Raw genomic sequence first — 22,633 nt, forward strand, 5'->3', positions numbered from 1 at the left:
CCAGCCAAGTAAGGGTTGTTTTTCCTGACAAGCTGTGGCCAGATGTCCCAGTTTTGGCTGACTGCTCATACAAAACCTTTAACCCCCTTCAAACTAGCCAATCACACAGGATCGTGAACCTAAGTTCTGACCAATCAGAATAAAAGGATAAAAGCCATGCATGTTGCCCACCCAGCATGCTTATTTACTTGGCTTCCTGTCAGTAGGACAGTCCTTTGTACAGAAGGACTAAGTTCCTTTTGAGTTGGTGTCCTTAATCTTATGCCAGTAGCCTGAGACATTCCCAATACTACCTATCACTTAACAAGAAACACTGGTCTGAAAGGCAGGTGGAAGAACTCACTGACAAGGGTTTCAGTGGTATAGGCCTTTAATGTGCTTTACATGTTCAACCCAAAATACCAACAACAGGTATACAATGGGGGAAAGACTCCCGCAAAGACTCTATAAAATGGCAATATTGTCAAACTCTACATAGAAGCCAGTCGAGTGGCTGTAGCACAAGGGAGCCCAAGGCCATTTTGTGGAAAACCAGAACTGGAAAAAACAAAAAACAAACCCACCTACTGAAAGGAAAAGGAATAAATCATAGACGGTCTATGAAGCAGTTTAGAAGGTGGAGGCAGGTTTGCAGGGGGAGTGGGATGCACAGGGGAGAAGAGACAACATCTGATGTTAGTGAAATGTTATGGTGCAGACATCAAGTACTGTAACGAACTCTGAAGCCTCTATGTTCATCACTGAGAACAGTTTTTTAAGAAATACAAATATAACTGGGATTTTTAAAAAGACCTCACCATATAAACACTTATGTAGCAAATCATGTTTTTCTTTATGAGCGTAACAGTATAAAGATCTACATTCTGCCCTTTGTCTGGAACTCTAAAACACTCACAAATGTTCAATACCAACCTCAATCAACAGCTGAGAAGCCCTCCCCTACCCACGATAGTGGGGGAGACCCACTGCTGTCTACGTTCAGCACCTTGAAAGCTCCCCAACCTTCACATGGTAAGTTCATGTGACTCCAGAATTGCACCTAATTGCAACTGGCAGAATTAAGCCTGAGTCAAATTCAAAGACTGAGATTTAGTGAGAAAAAAAAGTACCTGCAAAAACAGAATAGACTGGGATTGGTTAGAAAAGCAACAAAAAGGTTTTTGTTTTCCTTTTTAAATGCTTCCAGTTCAAGTTAGAATGAGGGTAGCCATTGGCTAGTGGTACCAGGAGCTGGTTATTTTGTCATTATACTTGAAAAGAATCTATCACAAGTATGTTCGTTTAGGGAAAAAAAAAATAATGCCATGTTTGTTAAGTTTCTGCAGCCATTCCCAAATGACTCTAAGCTCTGTATGTTGGTCCAAAGCAGAGTACATGCTGGCTCAGTGTGTTCACAGCTGATGCATCTCCAAGAAGTTCTTCATGAAGGTGGCTAGTTTCTCCACGTCTTCCACTGTCACAGCATTGTAGAGAGAAGCCCGGATGCCTCCCACTGACCTACAATGACCAAAGAGCCCAACATGAAGAACAAAAGCAAGCTGGAAGTGCTCATGCAAGCCTCTAACCCCAGCACCTGAGAAGCTGAAGCAGGAGAATGGTCAGTTCAAAGTTTACATGGCATAACTCTTGCCATATAGTCTGGGCTGGGTTGTATGGAAAAACTCATCTCCTCCCTAGGTGAAGAGCCATCCGTGTCTGTGATCCTAGGTACTCAAGATTCAGGAGGCAGAATTATGAAACAACTGTGGTTCAAGACCAGTCTGGGCAAAACGTCACTATCTCAATCCGTAAGCTGAGTATAGGGGTACATGCCTGAAATTACAGCTAGGCCAGAGGCCGCCAGTATGAAGTCCATTGTCTGAGACAGACCACCCCAGAAAAAGAAGATGCAAAACCCTAGCTGAAAAGTAACTAGAGCAAAACAGTTGCCACGCAACTGGTTGAGCACCTGCCTAGCAAATCCTAGTTCAAATCCGGGGAAGGGGAAGGAGGAGGGGGAGGCAGGCATGCAAAGCATGCCTTGGGCTAGGATGCAGGTCAATGCTAGAGTGTTTGGCTAACATGGGCCCTAACTTCGCTGAGTGTTCCTTGGAGGCTCAGCACCCGAGACTATAGTGTCCAGCCTCCCACCTGAAAACCCAACAGGAGGCCCATGGGCCCCACGTTCCTCTATCAGGAGAGCCTCAGCATCCTACGGATCCACTCAAACTCCAAACTCTTCCCTTACAACACAGACAACAGTTGCACGAGGGGAAGGAAAGGTCAACCGGACTCAAGAGGGTGACTGCGGGACACCCACGCCAAGCCATACCATGCCACGCCACACCACATTTGAGACTGAACAACAGGGACCATGCAACTTGTTGCTGATCTTGAATATGAGGATTTTCTTTTCTTTTCTTTCTTATACAGGGGCTTGAACTCAAGGATAAGGCTCTGTCCCTGAGCTCTTTCCTTTTTTGGCTTAAGGCTAGCTCTCCACCACCTGAGCCACAGCTTCTAGCTTTTTATTGGTTAATGAGAGATAAGAGTCTCACAGACTTCCCCCATGACCCCCGACTAGCTTCAAACCTTGATCCTCAGATCTCAGCCTCCTGAGTAGCTAGGACTGCAGGTGTGCGCCACCAGCACCTGGTTGAGACTCTTTTAATAGTTTCCAAAATTACTATCCCCACCTTCTGCTCCTATGGAGGCACAATGAGACTTGATGGGTTCCATCAACAGGGTGAAGACATACCCCACAGCAACTGGTGTCTCCCAGCAAGCTCCTACACAAACTGAGCAGGCCTCTGCCTTTGTTCCACTGTGCATCTGGAAAGCTGAGAAGCTTGAGACTGCAGGTAGGCTCACCTGTGCCCTTTCAAGGAGATCATGTTGAGTTCAAGTGCTTTATCCAGAAATCGCTTTTCTAACGCCTCATCTCCTTTGGCATTGCCAATACGAAAAGGAATATTCATCTTGCTTCTATTCCGAGGCTCCACTGGACATCTGAAACACACATTTGTTACTGCAGATACTTTTCAAAGTGCATGGATGTCATCAATAAATCTATGGGCTTCTAACACGTCTTCTAAATGGTAACAGGAGATTCCAATTTAAAACAACAGCAACAAAAATAAAACTTCTCCAGGCTATTTATACAGGAAAGACAGGCCAGGGAACAACCTGAGCTGAACTTGTCAACCTTAGTCATTCATCTGAATATCAGGAGTAGTGCTCCATTTCACTCTAGATGTGATGGTTCAGTGCCACAGCCTTCAGTGCCGAGCAGCCATTCTGTGTCAGGCTGAAGAGATTCAGAAGTTGGCACTAAGCTGGACGCCAGTGGTGTACTAGCTACTCAGGAGGCTGAGGTCTGAGGATCATGGTTCAAAGCCAGTCAGGGCACTAAAAATCCATGAGACTCTTATCTCCAATTAACTACCAGAAAACTGGAAGTGGCACTGTGGTTCAACTGGTAGAATGCTAGTCTTGAGCTGAACAGATCAGGGACGATGCCCAGGCCCACAACTGACCAAAAAAAAAAAAAAAAAAAAGAAGTTGGTTCTAACCCCATGAAGACTTAGATCCAATGAGAAGCAACTTTCTAAAGACTCACCACCATGTATTGTTCTACTGTTCTGAGTTGTATAACCTTAAGGAACTTACTTAGCTTCTCTCTCATCTAAACAGTGGAGACATCGTGCAATCTACTTTAAGAGATGCTTTATACTAGTCTGTGTGGCAGTACACCCTGTAATCCCAGCTGAGGTGGGAAAATCTTAGTGTGACCCTATTTAAAAAAGAAAAAGAAAGAAGGAAGGAAAGAGACAGGGAGGGAGGGAAGACAAAGAAAGAAAGCTTGCTTCTGTCTCAAAGTGGTAGAACAGTAGTCTTAAGTAAAAGAGCTCAGGGACTCAGTGCCCAGGCCCTAAGTTCAAGCCCCAAAACCAAAACTACACATAAATACAGAGAGAGAGAATGAGGAAGAGAGAGACAGAAATAGAGACAGAGACAGAGACAGAGAGACAGAGACAGAGTTGAGTGTCAGTGGCTCATGCCAGTAATTCTGAGCTACTAAGGTAGGCTGAGATCTAAGGATGGCAGTTCAAAGCCAGCCTGGGCAAGAAAGTCCATGAGACTCTTTATTTCCAATTAGCTGCCAAAAAAGCTGGAAATAGAGATGTGGCTCAAGTAGTAGATTGCCACCCCTGAGCAAAAAAGATCAGGGACAGCACCCAGACCCTGAATTCAAGCCCCAGGGCAGGCACAAAAAGGAAAAAGTAATGCAAAAGAAGGAAGAATGAAGGACCTAGACCTATAATTCACCACACCCCCACCCTATAATTTACCCATCCTACTGTGGAACAAAAACCACAACAAACAAAACAATCATGTCAAAGAAACTAGAAACTGAAAATTAAATCATTATGCAACAGATATTTACACAGCACAATGACCACATGCTTCTGCTAACAGGGCAGGAAAAAAAGAAAATCCAAGAGTCAAAGGCTCCCAACATTAGCAAGAGCCAGCACTAAAGGGAATCTCTCAGGGCTAGTAACTGTACAGGGTTTATGGAGTCAGCTGAGCAAATAATTCTGCTCAGAACTTTGACAAGCTTCAGAGGAAGGATGTGTGGGCAGACAGGACTAGACATAGGAGGAAGGATATCCCGTACCACAGAGGTACAGAAGCTTCTGACTTAGCTGCTCGCCAGAGGTGGCTGCTAGAGTGCAGGATCTGATCGATGGAAGGAGGCCCAGTGGACAAGCTCTGCTAAGGACGCAACTGAAACCCTGACCAATGAGAGGCTATGATTTGGTGACACAGTAAATCTAACTATGGCACAGAAAAGAGACTTAGAGGAGGCTGGAAAGCTCGTATTAAGAACCAGGGCCAGTGCCAGTAGCTATGTCTGTAATCCTAGCTACTCAGGAGGCTGAGATATGAGGATCATGGTTCAAAGCCAGCTAGGCAAGAAAGACTGTACGATCTCCAATTAACCACCAGAAAACCAGTAGAGCTATGGCTCAAAGTGGTAGAGTGCTAGCCTTGTGCACGAAAGCTCAGTGACAGCACCTAGATCCTGAGGTCAAGCCCCATAATCAACAACAACAGGAGGAGGAGGAGGAGGAGAAGGAGGAGAGGAGGGGGAGGAGAAGCGGAGGAGAGGAGGAAGGCAAAGAGGAAGACAAAGAAGAGGAAGACGAAGAAGAAGAGTAGGAAGAAGGAGGAGAGGGAGAAGGAAAAGAAGGAGGAGAACCAGGACCTGGCCCAAGGTGCAATTTCAAGCATGGAACACTAACTCCAATGCCCAGTACTCCTATAAATGATCACCTTGATGACACAGCATGTGTGGATGACAGTCTTTACTTCCTGAGAAAGGTGTTCTCCCATCTTTTCTCCAAACACAAGCCCTCTCAGTGCTGGTAGCACACACCTATAATCCTAGCCTCTCAGGTAGCTAAAATCTGAAGTCAGGATTCCAGGCCATCCCAAATAGAAAAGTCCATGAGACTTCTCTCCAGGTAACCAACAAAAAGTGGAATGCAACTGTAAGGACCTCCAGGATAAGGAAACATATAATGAGTGATTGTTGTCCTTAATGTACTAAAATGTTATCTCTCATCTATTTTGCTGTCCCTTGGTTATCTTATATTGTTACAATATTTCACCTTGTTATGTGATATATTTTATACGTGCTTAATTGGTTAGTTGAAATTGGATAGGGAAGGGGGGAATTCAAAATGAGCAGGGGGAGGGTGGGAGGGAAATGGGGACCATGTCATGAGAAAGGGTATCAATGTTTGTGAAGTTATGCACCTTCTATCTGGTGAACATAATGTAACCCTTCTATTAATCACAATAAAAAAAAAAAGTGGAGTGCCAGCCTTCACTGGAAAAGCGAAACAAAGGCACAAGGTTCCTGAGTTCAAGTCTCAGTACAGGCACAAAACAAACAAGCCCCCCACCCAAAATAACAAACCCCACAAGGGACACACAATGTCTCAGTCCGAGCTTCAGAGTCACAGAGGCTAAGAAGATATCTGAGTTTTTAAGTACCTCTCCAAATCCCAATAGTGGCCTAAATAATAAATGCACGCTAGCAAGCAGTACTAGTGGTTCACCTGGCCAGTGCTCCCCAGATTGCGAGCGCTGGACTTAACATGAGATTTCAGGAGTGGATATGGAAGAAACAAGAGCCAAAGATGACTGAAAGGCTGAGTGAGGGTCCCCATGTTAGGAGATCCCACAGCCACAGAGGCATACGGGGTAGTGCACTGAGGCCCGAACACATCAGGTACAGAAGGAATCTGTCACTTGGACATCTTTACAACAAAAACATGAGCATATACTATATGTCCTCAACATATAGTATGATGTCGGCATTATCCAAGGTGCTGTATACAGTAATAACCACAAAGAGTAACAATGAAAAATGCTACGATGGGCTACCATTCTATCTAATGCTTTATACAAAGAAACCAGCATTAAAGCTCACTCTCTTAGCCCCTCTGTGTTATTCACACATCTCCATTCCATTCTCACAACGGGTCACAGGAATCCACCTACTGCCTCCACTGTACCGATGAGAAATCCAGCTTATGGCAGTCAGATCGTGTGTTCAAGACCCCTGCTAAGTTAAGTGGTGAAGCCCACTTTGAGGCCCACAATGCTATGCTCTCTAGCAGGAATGGCCCACGTGCATTCAGCTCCCAGTGGACTCATAGACTTGCCTTCTTTTGTCTTAGATTTCCCCACCGGGGATTACTGACGGGGCTGCTGGAGGCTCAGCAACCAGCTAGAGCCTGCAGAGGAAAGACACTGCCTCCAGAACACAAGTAGGGTGAGGGTCGGGGTAGACATCATAAACAGAAAACTAAGAAGCACAGGGAGCAAAAACTAACAAATACTAATCAGCCTGTCCACCTCCCTGTTGAGGCTCTGTTCCAAAAAAAAAAAAAGAAAGTGAAGAACTTCCTGAGAACTCAACTGAGTGCAGGATCAGCTAAGGAGGGCCCACAGCTGCGGACAGAGCAATAACTAACATCTGCTCTTGACTCTGGTAAGGAGATTTTCTAGGCAGGCAGCCAGCAGGGTGACAGGAGTTCCCGGATAGAGGCTGACTGTGAAGAGAAGCCAGGGGGAGGCAGAGGGTGTTCATGAGTGAGTGAGGAATTCTGACCCGATTCCCACCCCCCACACACACCCAAATAAGAGGATGACCCACCACCTTCAGGAGATTCCTAGCCTTCTTTCTACACTTATTATGTCTCGAGTTCCTCATGGTTTTTTTCGGAGGTAACCATCACTCTATCCTCTAGTTTTGTGTCTCATTTATTGTCTGAGAAATACATCTAAGCAAAACTAACAGGAAAATCGGTCTCTCTTCTACAATATCCAGCAGATGCTTTACTTACTTCTGGCTACTCTCGGAGAGCCAAGGAAAAAAAAATTAATGGCTCCAGTAAGCACTGGCGGGGTTTCCCAGGCTTTTCTCACAAAGTGGCATCAAGGTCAGTGTAGAAACTTCCTTCAACCACCTCCCCCACAGCTGGCACTGGCCTCTATTGCACAGAACCTCAGGGCAGACAGGAATGTGCAGTGATCATCCCTTCCCTAAGTTGGCATGTGGAGGGGAAGCCAAAGGCCAAGGCATCTGGCCAAGCAAGCTCCCTCAGGGTTTGTGGCTGGAGAGTCATTGAATGCCAGTCACTCACAGAAGCAGGCAATAAGCATTTATGGGGTAAAGATGGTAGTGGCAGCAGATGCTACATTCTAGCTGTCCAAGGAATACACCTCCATGAGGGAGTCATAGAGACACGTTTAGCAAAACTGACCTGAAAAATTCCAAGTTTAAGATCAAGGCTTCATTTTCTTCTATTCTATATGGTACATGGAATTCTCAAAGGGAATGTAAATTCTTTCATTACTGTTGGGCAGATGTTTCTGCTACAACAGAATAGACCTCTAAGAATACTGAACACACAGAATGGGAATCCTTGCTTGGTAACTGAGAACACACACACACGTGTGTGTGCATGTAATAATGTATATATAAATAAGGAAAAATCCTATTTGCAGATCTGATTACAAAAAGGATCCTGGACTATGCTGCAGTGTGAGAATCCCCTAAATCAAATGACCTGTGCTTAGAAGAGACAGAAAAATCAGACAGCGCTGAAAAGAGAAGGTTATGACAACAGACTCAAAAGACTGCCACAAGCCAGGGCCTCCTAGGGCCACCAAAAGCTGAGAAAGGCAAGAAATGGATTTTTCCTTGGAGTCCTTAGAGGGGGACAAGCCCTAGAACTTCCAGCCTCCAGCAGGACAAGAATTCCTGTTGTTCTAAGCTACCAAGTTTGAAGTATTCTGTTACAGCAGCCTATGGAAATTAGCACAAGATACATACATTTTCTATACATGTCTTGGACCAAGACGTGTTCACTCATCATTTTGTCAAGTAAATATCAAACCAACCATCAGTTCTCCTGTAAGCAAGTCCACTTGGAATATCGGGTCAGAATGAGAAGCAATGAACATGGTTTTTTTTTTTTTTAAAAAAAGGAAGGAGCCAGGAGTAGGAAGGAGCTCAAACAGAAAGGAGCTTTGCCTGATCCCAGTGGTTGGCAAAAGATTTTCCCTGAATAATAAAAACTATGTGTCTTGATTGAATCTCTGAGATAAAATGGGAGATTGTACAAGAAAATCCAGCAGCTGTTTCAGCAGGATGACTGACAAACACAAATATAGAATTCAGCTGATGGCCACGACAAAGGACATAAAATTTGAAGACTGGATTCAGCCAATATCATTTCCACTTAATACCAAAGTGAACAAACTTCAAAAAATGCAACATATTCTGAGAAATGAAATCTATTCTTCAGAAATTTTGTTTGTATAAAACAAAATATTTTATATTAATATGTATGCTTACATTTACTTACGTGGTGTTATATTCATTTGTGTTTATGCATTTATACATTTTATATATTTATAGCTGTTGTCATATTAGACCATAAAGTCTTCCTGTATAAAAAAAAAAAAAAGGAAGGAGCCAGGAGTAATTGCTTACATCAAGAGAGGCCTTAGATAAAGTCAACAATGAAACACGTTTTTTTTGTGGGGGTGGGGCAGGGAACCACTCTTGGGATTTGAACTCAGGGCCTGAGCACTGTCCTTGGGATTTCTCAAGGATAGCACTCTACCACTTGAGCCACAGCACCACTTCCAGCTTTTTCTATGTCTGTGGTACCAAAGAATCCAACCCGGATCTTTGTGCATGCTAGGCAAGTACTCTACCACTAGGTAGATAGTTTCTGTTCACAAGAGGCAAAATGTGAGCTAGAAAGCCACGGACTTACACATAGAAGCCTTGAGAATTGTCAATAATCTCGTAGATCATTTGAGATTTGACGGAGCTGAGCTTCTCCATGGCTGCTGCCCCACCATTGTTCTTAATCCACTCCAGGACCACACCCATGACATAGATGCTGAAAAAGAGTACAGAAGAAAATGCAGTTCTATTCACAGCCAATGGTTTCAGTTGCCTTCAGACTAAACCATCATTAGAAATAGGCAAGATAAAAGCAGGTCACCTGTGAACAAGGATGCCATGAACAGGGCCTACTCAATCCAATTCTGTCTTCCTTTTCTCTGTTGTTTTTGCCAACAGGGTGTCACCACATAGTGAGGCCATACGCCCTGGCCTCAAATCCTCAATCATCCTGCCTCAGTAGGAGGATTATAGGCATGTTACTACACTGGGATGGGTCCAAAATTCTAGGTCCACAAGGGACCAATCTAAAGGATGACTAATAAGGACACTTGGGTGGTTGTTACAGCAGTCCCTCTAAACCTAATGTAAATTCTCCATGAGCACATTTCCCTATCCCAAAGTATTACTATACCCTTTCCCAACCGTATGACCTAACTCTCAGCTTCCCGAACCCCCATTCTAGCATGAGTTCCTTTATTTTATTCCTCTGCATACTTGTGTTTTATGCTCTATAGTCCTGCAAAGCTAGAAGCTCACATTGTTCAGCTTTTCTATCCCATAGTTGGAGCTCAGTATCTTCCATGGGCAGAGTCAGCCTGGTATAATGGCAAAGGCAAGCTGGTGGTGGTGGGTACACCTGTCATCCCAATTATAGCAGAAACTATAAAATGGGAGGATAAGGTGCAGGGCCAGACAGGCAAAAAGCAAGAGCGTATCTCAAAACTCACCAGAGTAAATGGTTTGTGCTTATAATCCTTACTCTGGAGGCTGAGATCTAAAGATTTCAGCCAGGACATATATAAATCTGAGAGTCTCATCTCCAATTAACAGCAAAAAGCCTGAACTGGAGGCATGATTCAAATGGTAGAACTCCAGCTGTGACACAAAAGCCAAGTGAAAACATAAGGCCCTGAGTTCACACACGCCCACAGTAAGAAGGGTAGCCTGGTCAGTACATCCATCCTTCACCTCTAATTCTTACTGAATTGAAGTAACTGAATCAGAATTGTGTTACCTTTCTTCATACTGCAGCTAAAACAAATCCATGCTTAGGGATTCAGTCAGACATAAGTAAAATAAAAAATTAAAAGTTGCCAGGCACCAGAGGCTCATGCCTGTAATTCTAGCTACCAAAGCTGAGATTAAAGATCACAGTTCCAAGTTAGCCCAGGCAGGAAAAATCCATCAATTAAAAACAAAAAACAAAAAACAAGCACCAGTGGCTCGTGCCTATAATATTACTAGTACTCAGGAGGCTGAGATCTGCGGATCACAGTTCAAAGCCATCATGGGCAGAAAAGTCCCTGTGAGATTCTTTTCTCTAATGAACAATTCACAAACCAGAAGTGATGCTGTGGAAAGTGGTAGAGCACTAGCCTTGAACACAAAGAGGCACAGAGACAGCATCCAAGCCCTGAATCCAACCCACAGGATGAGAACACACACGCACACACACAAAACACTTCGTTCAGATATAAACGATACTTGGGCATCTTTTTCTCTACCCACTAACTGGTCTCAGATGTTCTGACGCTGGGCTGAAGGGAGTCTCACTGCGACCCTTTATTCCAGCCCAGTTCACTTGTCAGGGTGAAAGAGCAGCTATCTGTGTTCCAGCTGATCAAGCACAGTGAAACAAAGATGCAAGGAGGGACCTGTAGCCTTCCAGCCCTCACCAAACTAAACAAAAAATTAAAAAAAAAATTTAAGAAAAGAACACTACGGCATCTTTTCAGACACCAAACCAAGCAAAAAAAGGAAAGAAAAAAAAAAAAAGAAGAAAGAAAGAAAAAAATACTACGGCATCTTTTCAGAGAGGGTGGAACTTCATCGGCCTCAGTGATGAAAAGACATAGGCAGGGCTCTCGGTGTCCTGTAGGCCTGGCAGTCAAGGGCAGAGAAGGGACAGGATAGATTTTTGTTTCATCTTCATGTGAGATGGATTTCACTGGACCACTGTCAAACCCTGAGTGCTGAAACCCTGCTGATGAGCTCAAAATACTTCAAGCAGGCCCCAGCCTACATCCATCCAAACACTGCCAACCTGGGTGTGAGAAGTAACTGGGTAAATGAGCAACGCAATACCCCACTTCCTGGGACAATGAGGGACAAAAATAAGGACTGTTCTGCATCACAAGGGCTAGCAAAAACCCAGAGGAAATGTCCATCACAATTCTAACCTTGAAAACAATTTTTCACCTGCCTGCATTCTCTTCCCTTCCTTCCTTTCTTCTACCAGAACTAGGGCTTGACCTCAGGGCCTCAGGCTCTTGCCTAGCTTTTTCACTGAAGGCTGGCATGCTATTGCTTGAGCCACATCTTCACTTCCAGCTTTTGGTAGTTACTGACAGATAAGTGTTTCGAGGACTTTTCTGCTTGGTCTGGCTTTGAATCTGGACCCTCAAACCTCAGCATCCTTGGTAGCTATGATTATAGTGATGAGCTACCAAGGCCCAGCCCTTTGTTTCTTAAAAGGTGTAAAAGACACTTTCCTACAGAGAGAGGGGGAGCTCTAACCAAGTCCTGACAGGTAAACTCAGTGCTGTGCTAGCCTGATTATTTTATTCTAGAAAGCTGCACTGCTAGCTCAAAACAGTGTGATGATGTGATCACACACGCACACACACACACACACACACACACAGTTCTAGTGATAGGAAGCAAACCACATTCTCTACTGGAGAACTACATTTCTGACTCTGAATTATTTGCTTGAAAAGTAGCCCAGAGGCCTACATCACCAGAGAGCCCCGGGTTAACGGTGAGCAGCCAGATCACAGATTAGCAGGATCAAACAAAAAATAATACACAGCATCAAGAACTGAGCAGACTGTGAACACAGGATCAAGAGAAGAGGCAAGCAGAGCACGCTGAACAGGTACTCGAGGCTCTAGTTGCACTCCACACAGAAAGCAAATCAGCTGTACCCTGGAGTTACCTGAAGCATGGAGGCGTGTTGTACAGCGAGCTGTTGCCAGCCTGCACTTTGTATTCCAGGACGGAGGGGCACTCTTTGAGGGAAAACCCCAGCAGGTCATCCCGGATAATCACCACAGTGACCCCGGCAGAGCCAACATTCTTCTGGGCACCAGCAAAAATCACACCAAACTTAAAAAAAAAAAAAAAAGACATGCTGCTTTAGAATCATTAGAATCATTTGTAGTCATTCATGATCAGTGAAAGTCAGTTCTCTAACAAGGGCAGAAAGTCCATGAGACTCTTATCTCTAATTAATCACCAAAAGGCTGGAAGTGGAACTGTGCCTCAAATGGCAGCACTCTAGCCTGAAACAAAAATACCCAGGGTCAGTGACCAGGCCTTGAGTTCAAGCCTCAGCACTGGCACACACACACACAAAAGAAAACAACAGATCAATTTAAAGGTACCGCAGGTTGGGGACAAAAACATGAGAAAGGGTATCAATGTGTAGGAAATAATGCTCCTTTTATCTGGCGAATATAATTGTATCCCTCTATTAATTACAATAAAAAATATGAAAAAAAAAGGATACTGCAGGAAGTCTTGTACAAGAAAGAACCTACTTCTGTGTCACCCCATGAAACCTAAGAAATCAAGTTGGGCAATGATTCATGGCTGCTGTGGTTTAGAATAGCCAGTGCCTGGTGATAATTAAAAACCTGGGGTGGGGGTTTTGGTTTTTGGTTCAAGGACTGGCTTCGAACCAAGATCTCGGCCTCCTGAAGAGCTAGGATTTCAGGCAAGAGCCATTGGTACCTAACCAAAAAAAAAAAAAATAGCTTTAAAGATCGGCAGTGATATCAGTTATAAAACCATGTGACAGGGCAGGGAGTTTGGCCTAGTGGTAGAGTGCTTAACTAGCATGCACAAAGACCCGGGTTCAATTCCTCGGTACCACATATGTAGCAAAAAGCCAGAAGTGGTGCTGTGGCTCAAGTGGTAGAGCCCTAGCCTTGAGAAAAATCCAGGGACAGTGCTCAGACCCTGAGCCCGTGCTCAGCCCAAGCCCAGGACTGGCAAAAAAAAAAAAAAAAAAATGTGACAAATCTTAAGGCAACTGAACTCCGTACATGTAAAGTCTAAACTTCCTGATGATGCTTTGGAGTGAAAATGGACATAGGCTTAGAAGTAGGGGACCCCTTCACCCAGGTCCCCAGAGCTGGCTTTGTAATCTATATTAATCCCTGGAGATGACATGACCAAACATTCCACCCCCAACCCGCACCCCAGCAAGGACTGAGATGTGGGCATAGATGAAGTAGGGGAGAGGCAACCATGTCTACCAGGCTTGAGACTATTACCCTGCTTGATGGCATTGCCCTGGCTTCAGGGACTCCACCTGCCTCTCCCACCACCCAGCCCTCTTTAATACAGCACCTTGGAAACATCCACTGGCTTCGACAGGAAGTTAGAGGACATGTCACAAACCAGCACTGCCCCCTTGACGTCAGGAATGAAATCAAACTCCACGCCGTGCACCGTCTCATTGGCGCAGAAATACACATAGGATGCATCGGGGTTAAGGTTCCAGGTGGTCGGATCAGGAATTTCTATCACAAGAAAGCAAGTTGAAGACATTGACATTCCGTCCCTTATGCTGGTGGGTATCGCCTGAGAGACTGATGCTTTCAACTGGCAGAGAAAGCCTTGGTTCCCCAGCACCTCATCATTGACAGCACAGTACTCCCCCCCAACCCCCACCATCACTACACACATCCCATGACCAGGAGCAATCTCCCACTTTGAAGTGAAGGGGGCGGTAGAATCACAGATGATATGCAAGACATATAGGGGGTCTTCTTTTGTTACCCAGCATCCATCTCTCCCACATGAGTCTTCTGTCTAGAACTTCTTCCTGGGTCCCCAGCTCTCTCCCACAATCAGCCCATTTGGTTCCAACAAAGCCAGAGGCAGAATGTGACTCGAGGGACAGAAAGATTCATACTGGGGGGACATGGGACAGAGGTTCCTGGGAATGTTCTGACAAAAGTCTTAAAACTTGGAAGACCAAAGGTCAAGAGAGCAGCTGCAGCTTTCCAGAAAGGGGACCTGTTGTCTTCCTAACCAGGAAGCCACTATGGAGGAAAAAAATGGAGACACCAAGGCCTAGAGACTCTGTTGGCAGCCCTGGGGTTTTCTATTAAATGAACCAGCCTCTAGGTACTCTCATCATAGAAGCAAGTTGCCCCCCCCACCATGCTAAATGGTATAAACTAATTTCCCACAAGGTGAGAGGTGACCCTAAAACTTACTTGTGTAACTCCCAAGTTTAGGGTGGACGATATTCACAGTCCCAAACTTCTTTGCCTCTTCAGCAGCCTTGGCTGACCAAGCTCCCGTCACCACATAGTCAGCACACCGTCCAGGTTTCAGGCCGATCAGGTTTAAGGGGACAGCACTGAACTGGCCAGACCCGCCTCCCTGCACAAAAATCACCTTGTAGTTGTCTGGAACGGCTCTAGAAAGAAGCACAGGTGACAATATACAAGTTCATGAGGTGAAGGTGGTCTTGGTAATGCTTTGTCATAGAACAGTCCTGATTTGGCCACACTGTCATTCCTGGCACAGCCTGAGGGAACCATGGTGGGAGGTTATGGTTATCATATGAACAGAAATGCTTCTTCCTTTGGCTAACACCAGCCCTCTGCTGCTCACAGAATTCAACTATAGCCAATCCCAGCTGCTGGAGATGAGCACATGACTCAGGCTGGCCAATGAGATTCTGAGACCTTGGCTCCAAGGCTCTGAAGAAGGGCTTTTCCTATTTATTGTAGGCGTTAATCATATAAAACCTGATGACTACGTGGTAAACCTTTTTTGTGTGTGTGCTGGGATTTGAGCTCAAGGTATTGCACTTACTAAGAAGGCACACTTCTATTTGAGCCATAGCTCTGGCCTTTTAAAATTATATGTAGTCATGGTTCAGGTAGGATATCAAACCAGGATCCTACATATTGCTGCATCTGGCCTTGTGCATAGCTAGAACCATCATACTTAGCTTACTTAGAGTCTTGATAACTTTTTGCCCAGGATATTCTTAATCTTAGTCCTCCCAGTCTTAACCCCCAGAGCAGCAGGATTTCCACACATGAGCTAGTACACCCTGAGAGTCTTCCCAATGTCAATTGAACTTCTCGGTCTTCCTGCACTTTCCTTATACATAGTAAGCAGTCCCATTTTTGCTTAAGCCAGTAAGTTGAGTTCCTAAAGTCCTGAAATTTTCTGTGTTAGGCACTATCCTACAAATCAGGCAGACACTGAGAAACATCTTTGATTATGTTTTGGATCTGGGAAAGCAGAATGGACAGGGAACAATTTGAGCACGGACATATACATAAAAAAATTAAGGGCAGAGCAAGGTGATAAGGCATAGTTCATCATTAATTTAATACAGTTCATGTTGAATTTGTAAGGTACAGCCTGTTCTTGAACTTTGTGCCATGAATGTGCTTTATTTCAAAAACAGTGAGGTGATTGTACTTCTATGTGCACATGCGAGTGACTGTGTTCCCACAATGTGGAACCCTCTTCTAAACAGACTTACCTCGGAAAGGTTGAGGCCCTCTCAGATAGGAAAAGCAAGGCATGTCACTCATAAGGCAAGAAGAAATCAACTTTCTCCAGCCATTACAAATCAGTAAACATAGGAGAAGGGATATTGAACTTTTTGTTTGTTTTTGCTGGTCCTGCTGGGTGTTGATCTTGGGGCCTGGGAACTGTCCCTGAGCATTTTGCTCAAGGCTAGTATTCTACCATTTGAGCCATGGCTCTACTTCTGGCTTATCGTTGGTTAACTTGATACAAAAGTCTCATGGACTTTCCTGCCCAGGCTGACTTCCAATGCTGATTCTCAGCCTTATGAGTAACTAGAATTACAGGCATGGGCCATTGGTCCCTGGTTAAACTTTTTAATATCTACCCTCAACTAAGTGACAGAGGCCCATTTTTAAGCCCCCAAAGTCAGATAAACTCATCATACTGACAAAGGTGACCATTTTTTGTTTCATGAAGTCCCTTTGAAGCCAGTTCCCTTACCATATCACTGAACAATCTTCTCTACACACAATGATTCCACACCCTTAGAAATACAACTTAAAATAAAAACGAATAGAAGAACAGAGCAAACAAGGTTACAAACACCCAGATTTATGACATGCTGAACCACAGTAATGGAATTTTTATAAACTTACAACAATTCCCGCACAAGATTCTCTGTGTTGTTAATAATCTTAGCGAAATCTGATGACCTGTGGCTCATTTCTGTACAAAGAAACAATTTTTTTAAAAGTTTAGTTCAATAACAAACATCTATGCAATTCACAAAGATACAAAAAAATTTCAAATGTAGGGCCACCCTCGCTTAGTATAAAGGCCAATCAAATGGATTCTCAGATTATGAACACTTTTGCTCTTATAGTCACTGCAGAATGAATTTTCCAGTATCACATTCAATTAATAAGCCACTATGTATCACCACTCTTCAGAAGGTATCACTCTCACAAACCAGAATCCAAGTGCAAATGCTGACTTTAAGGATGAAATTCAAAATTCCATATGATTTCAATTCACAGAAATCTAAGTATATGCCAGACATGGTAGCACACACTTACAATCCCAGCACTCAGGAGGATGAAGCACAAAGATCTGTAGTTCAAGGCTCACCTGGCTACAAAGAGGAGAAAGAGAAGGAAGAGAAGGAAAAGGGGAGAAAGAGAAGGAAGGGGGCAGGATGAGGGAGAAGGGAGGGAAGAGAGAGAGGAGTGAGAAGGGGAGGGAGAATGGGAAGGAGGGAGAGAAAGAGGAGGAAGAAGAGAAGGAGGAGGAAGAGGAAAAGTAGGAAGAGAAGGAGGAGGAGGAGGGAAAACAGAAGCAGAAGCAGCAGCAATGGCTCTTGCCTGTAATCCTAGCTACTCAGAAGGCTGTGATCTGAGGACCATAGTTCAAAGCCAGCCCAGGAAGGAAAGGCCATGAGACTCTTATCTCCAGTTAATCACCAGAAAATCAGAAGTGGGGCTGGGGCTCAAAGTGGTAGAGCGCTAGCCTTGAGCAAAAGAGCTCAGACAGTGCCCAGGCCCAAGTTCAAACACCACAACAATTTTTTAAAAAAGAATTAAATAGAAGGGCCGGGAGTTTGGCCTAGTGGTAGAGTGCTTGCCTAGCATGCACGAAGACCCGGGTTCGATTCCTCGGTACCACATACATAGAAAAAAGCCAGAAATGGTGCTGAGGCTCAAGTGGTAGAGCTCTAGCCTTGAGAAAGTCCAAGGACAGTGCTCAGGCCCTGAGCTCAAGCCCATGACTGGCAAAAAAAAAAAAAAAGAAATAGAACGTGAACTTCAGAATGCATACATTCTGTTCTTCAACAGTGTGCACACACAAACACAAACACACACACACACACACACACACACACACACCTATCAGATGAATGTGAAATAGTTTGTATTCAGTGGCACAGGTATGCAAAGGGATAGTATCTACTGCTTCTAGATCCTATGATGAGAAAAAGCAATTATGAAATCCTCTCACCAACATTTATACTATGTTCAAAACTGTTTCTAAAATCAGGTGTAGTTGTACATGCCTATAATCTGGAGGCAGAGGTAGGAGATTCTGAGTTTTTTTAGGGCAGCCTTGGCTAAATAATGTTTTAAAAAAAAAAAAGTTTCTTTCAAAATGCAATTGAAGTTACGAAAGGTTAAAAAGGTTTCTCCCCTCCAGCATCCTAGACAACCGGCATACAACCCCACAATGCCCCAGTCCAGGAAGAAGTAACCAGAGGACTATGAACATCCTATTATCAAAGCAAAAATGCCAAGATGTCAGGCCACTGGGGAAACGGGAGGCAGCCAAGACCACTCCCGGGTACAGAAATACCACCTCCCTACTGCCTTAGCCTCGGGCACCCGATCTCAAAACTGCACATCTGCCCCTCGTAGGAATTTCTACTGATTAACAGTTCCATGTTTACCCCACCCATAAAAATCCCACCTGCAATCAGACCCAGCACATCTCTGGGTTCGCCAAAGGGGTTTACCTGGGAGCATACCCCAATAAACTTTCCCCTACTTGCAAAAAAAAAAAAAAAAAAAAAAAAAAGGTTACTACAAAGTCCAATAAGAAGATCCTGTAGGAAATGGAGACTGGATGCATTTATTAGTTGACTTTGAAACTAGGACGTTCACAGAATCCAAAAGCAAAATCTTACCAAGGACACTAATGCCAACTCCTTTGTAGTCTAATAATTCTTTCTGTATCTCTAACAACACCTGGAAAAAAAGACAAAAAAGGGAAAAGAAAAAGAAGGAGATGGTTTCAGTATGCTGTGCACAAGTTTCTCTCTGAACACTGGAAGCAGGGAAGGAGTGGGGGAGGGAGGACCCACTGTCTGACCCTCAGCCATCTCCCTCCCCCTTCACACAAACACCACCAAGATAACACACACGAAAGCTGAGCCTGGAATTAGACAATATGACTGATGCTAAAACTTTTTCCAAAGGCATGAATTTGCTGATTCCCTAGAGAATGTCTCCACCTCAAATCTCACTGTCCACTTGCTTAAAGCTAAAAGAGCAGGATGCATACAGTTCCCCGTTCAGAGAGCGACAAAAACCAACAGGTTCCATTATACAGGTAAATTCATTTTCCGGTCTTTTTTGACTCAAAGGGCTAGATTTGGACAAGTGGAGAGAAAAGAAGGGAAAAACCTGCTATCAATTAATATGCATGCCAATCAGCAGTAGTGCTGAAAGCCTGTAATCCCAGCATTCATTAGAAAGTAGGATTACAGAGTTTGAGGTCAGCCTGGACTATCCATGAAAACTCTGACTCAAAACAATGTTCAAAGATCAATGCTAGAGCCTGAGGATTTATGTGTAGCACAATTGTAGAGCATTTACTCAGCATGCAAGAAGCTCTGGGCTTAATAATGCTATTTAGAATTTTTAAATTTAATTTAAAAAGGCCAGATGTCAGTGGAGGCTAAGATCTTAGGATCATGGCTCTAAGCTGGACTGGGCAGGAAAGTCCAGGAGATTCTTATCTCCAATTAACCACCAGAAAACCAGAAGTGAAGCTGTGGCTTACCAAAGTGGTAGAGATCTAGCCTTGAGCAAAAAAACTCAGAGACAGTGCCCAGGCCTAAACTTCAAATCCACGACACACCAAGAAAAAGAAAAAAACAAACAAACAAACAAACAAGGCCAGGAATTTGGCCTAGTGGTAGTGCTTGCGCCTAGCATTCCCGAAGACCCGGGCTCAATTCCTCGGTACCAAATACATAGAAAAAAGCAAAAGTGGTGCTGAGGCTCAAGTGGTAGAACTCTAGCCTTGAGAAAGCCCAAGGTCAGTGCTCAAGCCGTGAGCTCAAGCCCAGGACTGGCAAAAAAAAAAAAAAAGGCAAGAAATCAAGATCCTAGGTTGCTTAAACAACACTGGCAACATACTGATTGCTGCCAAGTCTGACAGATTTGTGCAAGCTCATTATATAACTCTACTTTCATGTTTCCACAATAAAAACAAAAAGTATATACAATAAATAAAATCTTTAAGCCCAGTGATTGTATATAGAGATTCCCTTCTTAAATACTTGCTTATTAAACAAGACATTTGAAATATGATGTAAAAATCAATATTAATAAAATCTTTTTAAAAAAATGATTCTAAAATGAAAAAAAAAATCTTTAAGCCAACACCAGTGGCTCAAGTCTGTAATCCCAGCTCCTCAGTAGGCTGAGATCTGAGCATCAAGATTTGAAGCCAGCCCTGGTAGGAAAGTCCATGAGACTTTTATCTCCAATCAACCACCAAAAGAAAAAAAATACAACAGAAGAAGAGCTGTGACTTAAGTGGTAGAGTGTTAGCCTTGAGCAAAACATCTCAGAGACAGTACCTGGGATCCTGAGTTCAAGCCCTACTATTGGCACATACACCAAGGAAAAAAAAGAAAAATGAAATATAGTGTCTAAAATGAATACAAAATGTAAAAAATTTCTGTAGAAGAGTCTAAATAGGAGATGGCTTCTTTAAATGACTAAGAACTGGGTACTGAGAAATATGCCTGTAATTTTAGCTACTGGGGTTAAGAATAAACTGAACTATAACTTGTCTTTTAAAGAAAGAAATTTTGGGGGGCCGGGAGTTTGGTCTAGTGGTTAAAGTGCTTGCCTAGCATGCATGAAGACCTGAGTTCGATTCCTCGGTACCACATACATAGAAAAAAAGCCGGAAGTGGTGCTGAGGCTCAAGTGGTAGAGCTCTAGCCTTGAGAAAGTCCAAGGACAGTGCTCAGGCCCTGAGCTCAAGCCCAGGACTGGCAAACAACGCCCTGGGTTCAATTCCTTAGTACACACAAAAAGCTGGAAGTGGTGCTGTGACTCCAGTGGCAGAGAACTAGCCTTGAGAAAAAAAGGCTGTAAGTTTGGCCTAGTGGTAGAGTGCTTGCCTAGCATGCACAAAGACCTGGGTTCAATTCCTGGGTACTACGTACACAGAAAAAGCCAGAAATGGTACTGTGGCTTTAGCCTTGAAAAAGAGCAAGGACAGTGCTCAGGCCCTGAGTTCAAGAATGGGGGAGGGGGAGATTAAAAAATAAAATAAAAAAAGTGAGTCACCGTGGCTCACCTGTAATCCTAACTACTCAGGAGGCTGAGATTCGATGATCAAGGTTCAAAGCCAGCCCAGGCTCTAAAGAACGTGAGATTCTTTTTAACCACTAGAAAATGGGAAGTAGGACTGTGGCTCAACAGTAGGGCAGGAGCCTTGAGCTGAAAAGCTCAGGGACAGTGCCCAAGCCAAGAGTTCAAGCTCCAAGATAGACCAAAAACAAGAAAAAGTTTCTCCCCAGCAAGAATTAGACACATGAAAAGGAAGAGGAACAGGAAAAGGAGGAAGAGGAAGAGGAGAAGAAGGAGGAGGAGGAAGAAGAAGAGGAACAGGAAGAAGATGCCTTGTTTCTGGAACTGCTGAATGCAACACCCTGACTTCCTCTGTCCAGGTTGTATGGGTGTTAAGATAACCTGCAGATGTGTTGAGGTGTCTCATAAACACATTCAGTTATCACATAGCAATCAAAAACTGAAAAAGAAAAGCAAGCATTAGTGAATCCGTTCTTGCAGTCAAAGAAATAACCCTTTGTGATAGATGGGTTTTCTTTTAGGCAAGCAGAAAAGTGTGGGAATTGAGTACTAAACTCAGGGCCTGGATTTGCCAATGCTAGGCACCAAGCTAAGCCTCAGTTTCACCAATCATCTCCAAACTCGTTTTACGACAGTATTCTATCATACAGGCAACATTCCTCGAAAAACAAATGAAAGTTTATAACTAAAATCACTACTTTTTTTTTTTTTGGTCAGTCATGGGGCTTGAACTCTAGGCCTGGGTGCTGTTCCAGAGCAATTCATCTCAAGGCTATTGCCCTACCCTTGAGCCACAGCCCCACTTCCCTTCTTCTAGTGTTTAATTGGAGGGAGATAAGAGTCACATTCTTTAGTGTCCAAGCTGGCTTTCTGAACAATGGTCATCCTCAGATCGCAGCCTCCTGAGCAGCTAGGATTACAGGCGTGAGCAACCGAACTGGGCTTACACTTTTTAAAACAAGACTTCTAGCTAAAAACCAAAGCCTCATTAATAATCCAGTGGGTTGTTTTTGTTTTGTTTTGTTTTTATCCCAAACTACTGAATGCAACTGCTTTTGTGAATCGCCAAGCAATCTGCCTAATAAAACAGAACAGACTGGAGTAGACTAGAATACAAAATAGTGCATGCCATCGGTAATTAAGCTTTATTTCCTCAGGATATTTATGACCATTTATAACCATTATAATGCTATGTCTGTACGTCATCATTTGTAAAACACATTTCCCATGGGAGTTGCCTGTCAAGAAAAAAGTTTGTAAGTCTCTATGGCTTTACAATTCAACTAAATCAAGACAATACCTAAAAAGCGGCAACGCCGACTCCCCTCACCCACCCCTGCTTCCTTGACTGGGCAACCAATGACAAAAATCCTCCCGGTGGGGGGGGGGGGAATAATGTAATTGTATGATGGATGTCAACTGTCATAATAATCCAGTTACACTGGCAACATGCAAAATGGGGGAAAGGGGAGGGGTGCAGGAATGGCTTCCACAGTTGCAGCAAAACAAGCCCTGTTCTCTGCTACTGGAAGCCTGT

General features: G+C 43.9%; 1 protein-coding gene across 4 annotated transcripts in view; it reads right to left on the reverse strand.

Moving 5' to 3' along the window:
* Positions 1-352: 352 nt before the first annotated feature.
* The window catches only part of Psat1 (phosphoserine aminotransferase 1), a 29,573-nt gene continuing 7,292 nt past the window's right edge, over positions 353-22,633 (reverse strand). For 3 of the 4 annotated variants that reach the window (XM_090329606.1, XM_090329605.1, XM_090329607.1), the window contains 8 exons: positions 18,669-18,729; positions 16,651-16,720; positions 14,713-14,918; positions 13,838-14,010; positions 12,420-12,589; positions 9,348-9,476; positions 2,851-2,988; positions 353-1,497 (listed from right to left, as the gene is read on the reverse strand). In XM_090329606.1, the coding sequence (XP_090185732.1) occupies positions 1,392-1,497; positions 2,851-2,988; positions 9,348-9,476; positions 12,420-12,589; positions 13,838-14,010; positions 14,713-14,918; positions 16,651-16,720; positions 18,669-18,729 (1,053 nt within the window). In that variant the 3' untranslated portion in view covers positions 353-1,391. The remainder of the gene's footprint in view (positions 1,498-2,850; positions 2,989-9,347; positions 9,477-12,419; positions 12,590-13,837; positions 14,011-14,712; positions 14,919-16,650; positions 16,721-18,668; positions 18,730-22,633) is intronic. The other variant, XM_090329608.1, reaches the window with a different exon arrangement.

The sequence above is a fragment of the Megascapheus bottae genome, chromosome 3, assembly GCF_031878675.1.
Source record: "Megascapheus bottae isolate mThoBot1 chromosome 3, mThoBot2.hap1, whole genome shotgun sequence".
Lineage (NCBI taxonomy): Eukaryota > Metazoa > Chordata > Mammalia > Rodentia > Geomyidae > Megascapheus > Megascapheus bottae.